General features: G+C 51.8%; 1 protein-coding gene across 1 annotated transcript in view; it reads left to right on the plus strand.

Annotated features, from left to right (window-relative positions):
• The window catches only part of LOC133342080 (histone-lysine N-methyltransferase 2A-like), a 72,131-nt gene extending 60,632 nt beyond the window's left edge, over positions 1-11,499 (plus strand). The window contains exons 31-37 of the mRNA XM_061551005.1: positions 370-750; positions 1,380-1,454; positions 2,288-2,462; positions 2,990-3,097; positions 3,859-3,942; positions 4,906-5,035; positions 5,886-11,499. Of these exons, the coding sequence (XP_061406989.1) occupies positions 370-750; positions 1,380-1,454; positions 2,288-2,462; positions 2,990-3,097; positions 3,859-3,942; positions 4,906-5,035; positions 5,886-6,161 (1,229 nt within the window). The 3' untranslated portion in view covers positions 6,162-11,499. The remainder of the gene's footprint in view (positions 1-369; positions 751-1,379; positions 1,455-2,287; positions 2,463-2,989; positions 3,098-3,858; positions 3,943-4,905; positions 5,036-5,885) is intronic.
• The last annotated feature ends 571 nt before the right edge of the window (positions 11,500-12,070 follow it).

Consider the following 12,070-nt stretch of genomic DNA (forward strand, 5'->3'; position numbering starts at 1 on the left):
CAGACTGTTGGAGCAAGTGCTGTTAGCGAGCACCTATGAAGGCCGGCACGGCACACTTGGGTTTGGGCGGCCAACGCCACGCTCTCCAGTGGCGATGTTCACACAGCCCACCAGGTGCTCATTTGAGGCCGAGTCAGCCGAGGGAAACCCAGGACCGGTTCAGATAATCGTCACTGGTGTTGGCCGTAAGCGAGAATCGAACTTAGGTTGTCGGTTTCGTAACGCAGCGCGCTAACCTCGACACTACCGCCGCCCATGCACAGACGCACGCACTCAAGACGCTTGCACACAAACGAGAAACGTCATACATGCGCAAAAACCAGTTTCCAACAAAACTTGCATCCGACTCTTCTCCCTTGCACCTCCTAGCCGGCTGCGACGACGACGACGAGGAGGACGACGACGAGGACTGCGATGAGGACGCCGGCGACGTGGTGCACACGCTGGAAGCTGACGCTGAGGAAGAGGAGGTGGGGGGGGAGGAGGAGGAGGGGGAGGATGAGCAGCAGCAGCAGCAGCAGGAGGAGGAGCAGCAGCAGCAGGAGCAGACGGTCGGCGACGACGACGACGTCGGCGGTGACGACGGCGGCGAGGAGGTGGCGTTCTCGTCCCCGCTGCTGGTGCTGCGCGAGCGGGAGGAGCGCGAGGAGGAGACGTGCGGCCGCTGGGAACGCCGCCGCAGCAAACCGGGCCTCCTCTTCGAGATCACGAGCGACGACGGCTTCAGCACCACGTCGCACTCCATCGACGGTGACGCTTTGCAAACCGTCCGCCACCCGCCCGGACTTGTCTGTTGCGCTCGGCGCAGTGACGCTCCGCACCGGCCAGGTGGCGCCGGCCACCGCTCGCTGCGAAATACTCGCGGCAGTGGGATTTTTTTTTTCTGGGGTTATACTCTCCAACACACCGTTGTGCTGAAGTCGCAACTCGAAACGCGTGATGTTGATTCTGAATGTGGAGGGATAAACCGGAGGTCCCAAGGAAAAATCCTTGCGACCACAGGGAGAAAAACATGCAAACTCCAAAGGCATCAGAGTCGGGATCAAACCCACGACCTCCTGTATACCAGGCGAGGTAGTTAACATCTCACCACCGTGAAATCCCTATTTTTTAGCAGGATGAAAACCATTGGTATTATTGAACTCGCTCGCTCGTTCATCCACTCGCCCATCTCGTCCGTCATCCTTGCCTCGTCTCTCTCTGTCTCCAGTAATTACATCTCAGTCGGTGAGGTCTTCACCAGTCTCCTAAAATTGCGTGCCCGTGCGTGTGTCTCTCCGCGTATCTCCCCGTGTCTCTCCCCGTGTCTCTCCCCGTGTCTCTCCCCGTATCCCCGCTTGTCTCCTCCACGCGTCTTGGCGTCTCCGCCCCCCGTACAGAAGCGTGGAAGGCCGTGACGGACCGGGTGCAGGAAGCGCGAGCCAACGCTCGCATGAAGCAACTCTCCTTTGCAGGTGGGATCCTTCAAACTGTGAAAAAACTGTGAGAAAAAGGGCTTCGTAGCTCATCGGATTTCTCCAGGATAAATAAAGATTCTAATTCTGAAACCCCCCTCACTCCCCCTCACACCTCCCCTCATCCTCTTATGACCCCCACCCCCCCTGGACCTCACACCACCCCTCCCCCCCGAGCCCTATCACGCGCTGTTTACTTGTACGTTCATTGCTTTGGCAAATTCACCCAGAATGCACTTGATCTCATAGGATCTCGGAAGCTAAGCTGGCTTTTTGATCAGGTTTTTAGACATCCATAATAGACAACATATTTCTTTGTATTATAACGCGTTAAAATATATAGTATTTTTTTCTTCCACGGAATACAACTGGATTCTACTTTGCTACATTAACCGCAGGTGACTGTCGGGTTTTGAACACACCAACTCTGCAAGTTTGAGCTCAGGGATTTGACCTCCGAACCGCCCAGTCAGCTGACCCAGCAATGCGTGTCTCGATATTCATGGTCTCTCATGGCGATTGATAAAAATCAGCGAATTTCTCTAATCGCACTTGAGCGGGGCGACACAAGTTCGATTCCCACTCGCGTCCAACACCAGTGGCGATTATCTGAACCGCTCCTGGGCCTCCCCTTGGTCGACTCGGCCTCAAATGAGTCCCTGGTGCGATGGAAGACAAATGCGGACGGGCGGGCGGGCTTGCTGCTGGCCACCCACCGCCTCGTGTGCCGTTCCGGCCTTCTCAGGCACCACACGCTAACGGTACTTGTTTCCCAACAGTCTATTGAAGGCTATACCGGCGGGGGGGGATCTTTGTCTTTGCTTGTGCGTCAGGTGTGAGCGGCGTGTGCATGCTTGGGCTGGCTCACCACGCCGTCATCTACCTCATCGAGCAGCTGGTGGGCGCTCACGCGTGCCGGGGATACAAGTTCTGCTTCCACCAGCAGCACGAGGCGGCCGAGCTGCCGCTGAACCCGCACGGTTGCGCGCGCGCCGAGGTTTACCAGCGGTACGCGCCAGCGGGGGCTATCGCCTCGTACACAAATGCGACGAGGATTTCACCTCTCGGATAGAGCCCCGCTTTACAATAAGAATGTACGGATGTTTGTGTGTGTGTTAGCTTCTTTCACGCCGTACGTAGCCAACCGTGCTAATCGGAGGTGCGGGGGAAGGACAACAAACTAGACACAATAATGCGGTCAGAAAGAAATTCGTTTTCAATCGACATTTTAAAAGTGCATAGCCTCCAGTGGCATAAAATCATAAAAATTATTAAATAGTCATTATTTAATACGTAGACTTTCGCACCCAGTGTTACGTACTTTAGTTTAAATCGCGTATGGGTATAATGATTAACGGTGTTAATCATAATAAAATGTACGTCTTGTGAAGAACAATCGATTGTCATAGAGCCGACGGGTTATAATTTACCATCCGGGGCCTATGGGATAACCGCTGAAAGCAGGTATCCTCTATGGTTGCAGTCGACAGTTTGTTATTCCGTCGGGGATAACAGAGCGGCATCTCCCGCCACAGGCAATCGTCCTTCGACATGTTCAACTTCCTGGCGTCGCAACATCGAGCTCCTCCGCCGTACAACCCCCACGAGGAGGAGGAGGATGAGATCCAGCTCAAGTCGGCTCGGTTCGCACGCCCGTGGCTCATGCTCGCCTGCTCCCTCGCTCCCTCGCCGTCTCTCTCTCTCGATGTCTCTCCCTCCCTCGCTCCCTCGCTCCCTCGCTCCCTCACTCCCTCGCTCGCTCCCTCCCTCCCTCCCTCGCTCACTCACTCGCTCCCTCCCTCCCTCCCTCGCTCACTCACTCGCTCGCTCCCTCCCTCCCTCCCTCGCTCCCTCGCTCCCTCGCTCCCTCGCTCGCTCCCTCCCTCCCTCCCTCCCTCGCTCACTCACTCGCTCGCTCTTTCGCTGTCCCTCCCTCCCTCGCTCCCTCCCTCGTTCGCATGCTCCCTCGCTCGCTCCCCCCCCCTCACTCGCTCGCTCGCTCGCTGTCCCTCCCTCGCTCCCTCGCTCGCTCCCTCCCTCCCTCGCTCCCTCGCTCGCTCCCTCCCTCCCTCGCTCGCTCCCTCCCTCCCTCGCTCGCTCGCTCCCTCCCTCCGCCCCTCACTCGCTCGCTCGCTGTCCCTCCCTCCCTCGTTCCATTCACCCATCCCTTCCTCACTTACTGCTTTCCTCCCTCTCTCTCTCCTCTCCATTCTTTGTAACCTCAATACCGACCCTCCTGCCCCCCACCGCCCCTTCATCCATTCCTCTTTCCCTCCCTCCCTACATCCCGTCCGCTCACCCACTCACCATCGCTTACCACCGATTTGCTCGATTTTGCGGTTAAAGAACTTGTCGCCGATGGAACCGGCTGGGTGAGCAGTGGATGTTGCGATGCCGTTTACAGTCGTGCCACCAGTATGGATCTGCCCATGGCGATGCGCTTTCGCCACCTGAAGAAGACATCCAAGGAGGCCGTTGGCGTTTACCGGTAATGGCAAATGAGCCAACTTTAAACACACCGCCGATCATCTCCCCTAATCGTAACGAAACAGCCAAACGAGAAACTCGTCTCACGCTCCGCACTCGCCACATCGGCCAACCTGACGCTATGACCCTAACCCTAACAACACTCAGCAGCTGGGCAGTAAACATTGACCCCTAACCACACGAACCGCAACTAGGCATTAATCCTCTCCGCTAACTGTAGCCACACGAGCCAACCAGACACTCGTGATGTCCACGAGCTCTAACCACACCAGCCAATTGAACTCTAACCCTAACCACAGAAACCAGACAGACACTAATCCTTATCCCTCACCATAATCACACGAGCCAACCAGACACTCTCCCTAACCATTAATCCTAGCTATACTAGTCAAGTATAAACAGCTTTACCTATAATCATAACCAGACTTAACAAACCCTGTCCTTCACTTTGTCCCTTACCACGCTACTAATCAGACCATCGCCTTACTTGGAAAAAAAACAACAAACCCACACAACCGGCCCGTAGCGCTAACCCCCACAAATTGTAGCCCACCTCTGGTGCTTGCATGGCACCTTTTTTCACTCTGAATTAGTTTTTTACTTTCAGTGCTCTCAGCAGGACCTGATTGGTGTGCACCTACATACGCGTGTGTGTGTGTGCGCGCGTTCGTGTGTGGGGAGCGGTCGTGTACCGGTTGGCACGCTCCGCTACGAACCCCCGGCGACCCAAGTTCGATTCCCGCTCACGGCCACCACCAACACCGGTGACGATTATCTGAACCAGTCCTGGGCCTCCCCTCGGGCGAATCGGCCTCAAACGAGTACCCGGCACGGTGTGTGGTAAATATCGCCACTGGGGAGACAAAAGCGGCCTTCATAGGTGCTGCTGCTCGCTAAAAGCACTTGCCCCAACAGTCTGTTAAGGCGATACGTGGGGTGTGGGGGGGAATCTTTGTCTTTATAGCTCTGCCATACACGGGCGGGGCCTGTTCTGCAAGCGCAACATCGACGCCGGAGAGATGGTCATCGAGTACTCGGGCATCGTCATTCGCTCGGTGCTCACCGACAAGCGGGAGAAGTATTACGACAGCAAGGTGGGCGAGAGCGGCACTCTCCGTACGATGAGTCGTACCCTTGGGCTCCGGCTTGATTCCCACTTGCACCGCCGGCATCATGAGATGAGGTGTCTTTTTGTTGCAATTGTTGAGAATCGGAATTAGAATATTTCTGGAGACTGGAGGGATACGATGAGTTCTAAGGCTCTTTTCACAGTTCCTTCGTGATAAGCAATCCTGTGGATATTCTAGATTTGAAGCTTTCGTGACTGCAAGGATTCATACTCTTAGTTTTTTCGGTAAAGTCACGTAGGTAATAAATGAAATTAAAATTAATAAAAGTAATAATGAAAATAACATTTTTTTTTTAAAAATCACGACGTTTCGGAGGCAACACAAGTCTGTGACGGTCCCACCTGATGACGGAGACTTGTGTTGCCTCCAAAACGTCGTGATTTTTTAAAATTATTATTTTATTTCTATTATTACTTTTATCAATTTTAATTTCATTTTTTACCTACGTGACTTTACCGAAAAAATAAGAATATAGTTCTGTGCATAGTCTGGTCACCACCATAGAAATGTGGAATTTCCACCATTGTTGGCTCTCAAGCAGGAATGCAGTTGAGCATCGACAAGTGTCCGTGTGCTTCGTCTCTGTGGGCCAGTGTGACATCTTTACATCTTTATATATTACGTGGTATTACCATTGTGACACGAGGTGCTGCAGTGCGTCGTCCCGTGTTATAGAGCGGCCCTCCGGAAGAAGCAGAACTGCTCCTGGATTCGCTTCCAATGCCCTCCTATGCAGACGAGAGGCAACCGCTGTCTCCACTGCCGTCCTCACGACTGTCCCCGCCGCTCTCCCCGCCGCCATCTCCCATCGCAGGGCATCGGCTGCTACATGTTCCGCATCGACGACTTCGAGGTGGTGGACGCCACGATGCACGGCAACGCGGCGCGCTTCATCAACCACTCGTGCGAGCCCAACTGCTACTCGCGTGTGATCGGCGTTGACGGCGCCAAGCACATCGTGATCTTCGCGATGCGGCGGATCGCCAGGGGCGAGGAGCTCACCTACGACTACAAGTTCCCCATCGAGGACGCCGGCTCCAAGCTGCCGTGCAACTGCGGCGCCAAGCGATGCCGCAAGTTCCTCAACTGAGAGACGCTGAGCTGTACTTGCGCCGCTTCCCCCCCCCCCAGCGCATCCCCCCCCACCCCCCCCCGTGTCCGGCACGAGAGGAGGGACGGACGCGTCTCGCTGAAAGGGGGGGAGCAGAGAGTCGCGACGGCATCGTTGGCGGCGCCGCCGATCGCCGGATCGGACGACCGGGTTGTGCGACCGCGACGACGACGGAGTTGGTCGGGGACTCGATGGGAGAAGTGAAGTCTCACGTCCGTGTGCCTCGGAGCTGAGGGGCGGCGGCGGCGGCGATGGACCCGCCGAGCTCTGTACGAACTGCCCCCCCATGTCTTGCCGGTTTGAAGCACGGGGCCGATTGATTTTTTTACCTGGGGTTCAACCGGTTGTTCCCGGCGCAACGTGCGCGAAGCTGGCCCGTGTTGGGTCGTGACCTCTGTGAACCTACCACGCCGTCGCGTGAAGAGGTCACGCGTAGCATATGACGTGGAAAGCAAGAGCTCGATTTGAGTCACGCTTCAACGATGATGATTTAACAACAACGAAAAAACACAAAAAAGAAGAAAAAAAACACGGCGGCACGTTTATGTAGCATCCCGTCAACGGATTTTGGAAATTGTATGGATAGTGTGTGCTCGGTCGTTGACAAAATCAAATGTACTCGGACTGAAACAGTACTTGCTCCTAACTTGCCAGGATGTGTCGTGGTAGGGTCACATACGTTGCGGACCGGGCCGTGCTGAGTTTTTTTTATTGCATATATATATTTTTATTCGTTGGGTTGACCATCGTCGAAATTCGTTGCCCTTGAGTGACCAGCCGGCCAGAAGGCCCCGCACCGACTTGTCCGGTTTGCCAGCACGGTAAAAAGTAAAATTCCGTTCCCTTTTGAGAGGAGAGAATTTTGCCGCCAAAATACATTTGCGAGATCTCGCCCCCCCATGCAGCGGTTTCCACGTGTTGCTACCGCCACTGACAACCACTGAAGTTCGTGTCCACGCGAAATCACGACCGTGTCGTGCTCTGCACGTTTGCCAGTGGGGGGGCGGTGGGGGAGTCCAGAGAGTGACCATTCGATTCCCACCCCCCCCCCCCCCCCCCCCCCCTTTGAATAAACCAAAGCGTGCCGTCTGCCGTACGGGGCGGACGTTAAAAGATTTGGAGACGCCATCGTCGTCACTCGCAATAGTCGATTCGTTGCTTGTCGATTGTCAAGATCCCAAGTACTAAATTTTATATATATACGCACAACTAAATTGTGATTTAAAAAAAAAATGTACTGTCCTTACGTGACTGCGGCACTCCGGGTCTCCAGTGCAAAAGATCTCGACCACGTTCTTAATTGGCTTTCAACCCGTTTGACGAAAGGGACTTTTTTTTCTTTCTATCGGTCCCCATAGGTCCGTGGCGAAAAAGCCAAGGATGTTGTCACGTGATTGGCATGGGCCCTAGGGCAGGCATTGAAGTGGGCCCACCTTGTCCAACCCCCCCCTCCCACTCCCTCCTCTGAGCCCGGTACCTGTGCACCCCCCCTCCATCCCGTGGGACCCCATTGCAATTGCAGCGTTCGCGTGCGAGAGGTTATAAGTTCCCATCCCGTCGAAGGGGGGGATGGGGACGTTGGCGTGGTGGGGACGTTGGCGTGGTAGAGGCGTTGACGAAAAGTAACTCCGCTTCTATGACATTGAAAAGTAGCCCCTTTTTTTTTGGGAAGATTGATCACTGCCACAAGGTTACAAAACGTCCACCAGTGGTTCGGGCTCCACCGATTGGGGGTGAACTCTTCTTGAGAGTTCAGGAGCGGTTGTACGGCACGGATCTGTCGTCCGCGTTTTACCCCGGGGGTGAACGCTGCGAGCTTTGTAAGGGGGGGAGGGACCGGTGTTTTTTCAGGCCACGGAGCAAACCATGACGCCACGATAAGTGATTATTGTTGTTCGCGTAACCGGGCACCGCAACCATTCCGTGGCGTGCGTGAAACATCATACGTCCGTGCATTCTTACGTTGAGCCGAGCAAGCGAGATAAGGGAAGTGGCCCAAGGGAGCTGGGGAGCAGAGAGAGAAAGAGTTTGCTCGCGTGTTTGTGATGTGCCTGTTTTGCACCAAGACGTACGTAGCAAGTGGGGTGCGCGTGAGCATCGAAGGCAGGGCAGGACACGCATTGTAATGTAGATGCCTGCCACATGCGCTGACTACACACGCTTGCACACTGATGCATACGTACCGATACGCACACATGTACAGGTCTGCATACGTTCACGTGTACATCCCACAACATGATCATAATGCCCATATACACACATTCAGATGTACATTCACGTGAATACTAAAAACCATGTATGTATGCAGACTGATATACACATGCACATGTCTGCATAATGTATGCATACCACCTAATATTGATGCCCACATATAAGCGTACAGAGATATATAATACATACACATATACGTGGCACCTAACACTGTTATACTGTTTGTTTATACGTAGACTTATGTGTAAACATACTGCACAAAATTGATGCTATCCACTTACATAAATACGTGTGTACATACCGCCAAAATTTGATCCAAACATACCCATGTACATAATACTTAGGCAAATACACAAGTAAATAAAGGCACATAGAATACACGTGTGCGTACAATTTAATACACAAATATGAAAGTCCGATTATTTCCAGGTGTACATCAGCTTGTGGACAATCCCATATGTGCACAAGTCTGCGTACACATGCGCCCTAACACCCGGGTGCACATACTAAGGTTGCCGTGATACAGCGATACCACCGCATGTCATACGATCCACTATTATCGTTTCGGTCATTTGGCAAGATATTGTCATAACGTGATAACTGTTAGTCGTAAAAAAAAATCTTAAATATTTCAATTCCTGATCAAATATTAAACGCGACAACGATGCGGTGGAGTTCACAATGATGATTTAAGTTCTAAAGGAAAGCAACCGTCCCCCGTTAAAAGTTTTTTGTAGAAAGAAAAAGAATCCGTCGTTATTGAGGGCACACACGCCGATTGTGTGACGTTGCCATTTTTCTGACAGCGTGTGTGATTGTTGTTAAGGGCGTCACGCTGCCGAGATGTTAACTTCCTCGCCCGGTATACAGGAGGCCGTGGGTTCCACCCCGACCCTGACGCCTGCTGCTGTATATTTGGAGTTGGCGTGTTCTCCAGGATTTTTCTCCGGATCCTCCGGTTTTTCTCTCCACATTGAGATTCAGCGTTTACGCATTTCGAGCATTTGGCTGCTATAAATGTCCCACGTGATAACAAGCCACTTAGTTGAGCTGTCATTTGTGGCCAGGTCGCTTCTGAAAAAAAAGAGCTGTTATAGCTCAGTGGGCCTTGGGTAAAAATTTTTTTTATATATATATAAATTGTAGTTGGTTATAATACTTAGCTGGAGTGAACTGCAGATGATTAACCTTTCAGCCATCCTTTAAAAAACAATAAGACCAAAAAAATACATACACAATTACGTTATGGAGAAACCGAGCTTTGCGGTAAAAGGAAATCGTAAACATTTGGTGTGGAATTCGTTTGGTGAAAATTAACGATATTACAGCAGGCCTTGCTAACTCATACCCACATAACACAGACAAAGGCACCCCGCCCCTCCCCCGTAACAGCACTTGCCCCAACATACCCACATCTACCCGTACATACAGGGATGCATACGTACATCCAGATACCAATTGGACTACTTATGCACTCGCCCATGTACGATATGTTAGAGAAGCTTATGTACGCGCACATTTTACCTGCGCAAAAATGACCACATGGCCATACGCACGCATACTTATGCATTTAGTGAACGCGCATAAATACGCGTATGCTTTGCATGCGTTGCATACAATAAACATATGCACACACGTGTAAAATGTAAATACACTTGCATGTTACGTTTCAACACATGTTGCACACGTGCTTATGCACGCACACGCATACATGTACACGTATACATACACATGCAAAACACACGTGGCAGGTGGCAGGTTCCCTGGATGTCGCGTGAATTGAGAAAATTAATACCAAGCTGTTACAATAGAGCGAGAAAGTGTGGGGGGGGGGGGGTTGTGGGGGGGAGGGTGCATGGGGGGGGTTGTTAGGAGGGGGCAAGAGCCCCCCCCCTCGATTTTGCTGCAAATTAAAAAGAAAAAAATTGCGTATATAGCAAACTCTACCAAACCTTACTTTCGTACATGAAGGCGTTTATAAGATTTACATTTTATATTAACGGTTTCGCTAATTTCGTTTTTAAAATTTTTTGGGGGGTAAAATTCCCCGTTATTTAACTGTTGCCTTATGCTGTTGTGAATGCGCGTATGGGGTTGCGTTTGTGTGTGTGCGCGTGTGCGTGTGCGTGCGTGTGTGCGCGGGGAGCGGTGGTGCGGTGGTTCGCGCATTGCTCTGCTATCCCAGCGGCGACCCCCTGGGTTCGATTCGCAACCGTGTGGACAACGTAATTGGCAAAGCGGTTTAACCTGAACCCGTTCTGGGCCTCCCCTCGGACGACTCGGCCTTAAATGAGTACCCGGTCTGGTGTGTAGAACATCAGCACTGGGGGAGACAAAGGCGGCCAGGTGTGGTCCGAGCCACACCAGCCTTAATGCCTTAATAAGTGCTCGCCCACAGCTCTTCACCCAACAGTCTGTAAGGCTAACTTGGGGGATCTTTGTCTTGGTGTGTGTATGTTTTCTTCTCTGTGCGTGCGTGCGTGCGTTGGAGTTTTTTCATTTCGGGATTTTTTGTTGTCAATGGACACTTATGAAATGTTAACAAACTGCAGTGAAATTATGAAAAACGGGTTTATCTCTCCCATCATCCAAAAGAAAACTTGCAGCAAAATCATGGGACAAGCGATAACTTTGAACGTCGTCACTGGTCGTATCTGCGTTTGTCCGTCGTCGTCGTCGTCGTCCGTGTACTAAGTTGGTCGCTGGGGTTTTTTTTTAGCGACATTTTAATAACCGTAGATGTGTATTTAAAATTAAAGTAATGACAACAAAAATACAGCGATCACTAAAGGCGGACGGGAAAGTTCTTTTTAATAAAAAAAAAATAGTGAAATGTAAAAAAAATGGAAAATAAAAAAATACCCATACTTTTTAGAACTAGTCGTCTAAACCTATAGGGATCGTTCGTGAATGTATAATTGTGTTCTCACTTGAGGCTGTGTTTTTACAGTACTGTCATGTTGAAACAGAAAAGCACTAACAAGGATACCAGTATTTGTGGTCCTATCTTTTGTAAAAAAAAAAAAATCTTTTTTGTCGAGTCGGTCTATCTTGTGCTTTATATTATTATGCAGTATTATTATTCGTATAAACTTGGAGAGCCCTATAGAGCATTGTGTCTTGTTGTTGGTGGTGCTGGTGAACAAGTGTGGGGAGCGGTAGTGTAGCGGTTACTGCGCTACGAACCTGGCGGACCCGTGTTCGATTCCCGCTTACCAGTGACAAGTATCTGAACCGGTCCTGGGCTTCCCTTAGGTCGACTCATCCTCAAATGAGTACCCGGTGCGGTGTGTAAACATCGCCACTAGGGAGACAAAGCTGTCTTTGAACAAGTACCCCCCCCCCCCCAGCTGTCCTGAAGCCCCATGCATGAGCCTCCACCAAGACACAAGAGACTGATGGCGACTCCGCTTGAAGAATGGTGATGCAGGTTCACTCACCTGCGGGTCCTCCTGTACCACACGAGCCCATCTCCTCCGCCGGCCCGCGCCGCACCTGTGCAGCCCAACCCTAGAGAGGGCTGCTTGGATCTACATGAGCCAGCGGTTGGCTACCTATCATGCCGACGGAAGTTCAACATACGTACTACCAACCACCTTTGTATCCCCCGCTGCTGACAGCAACCACTGCCTCCCAACCAAGGTACTCATTTGATACCATTGGAACCTCATTTGCCA

This window comes from Lethenteron reissneri, chromosome 13 (assembly GCF_015708825.2).
Source record: "Lethenteron reissneri isolate LAM-NWPU_2019-01 chromosome 13, ASM1570882v1, whole genome shotgun sequence".
Taxonomy (NCBI): domain Eukaryota; kingdom Metazoa; phylum Chordata; class Hyperoartia; order Petromyzontiformes; family Petromyzontidae; genus Lethenteron; species Lethenteron reissneri.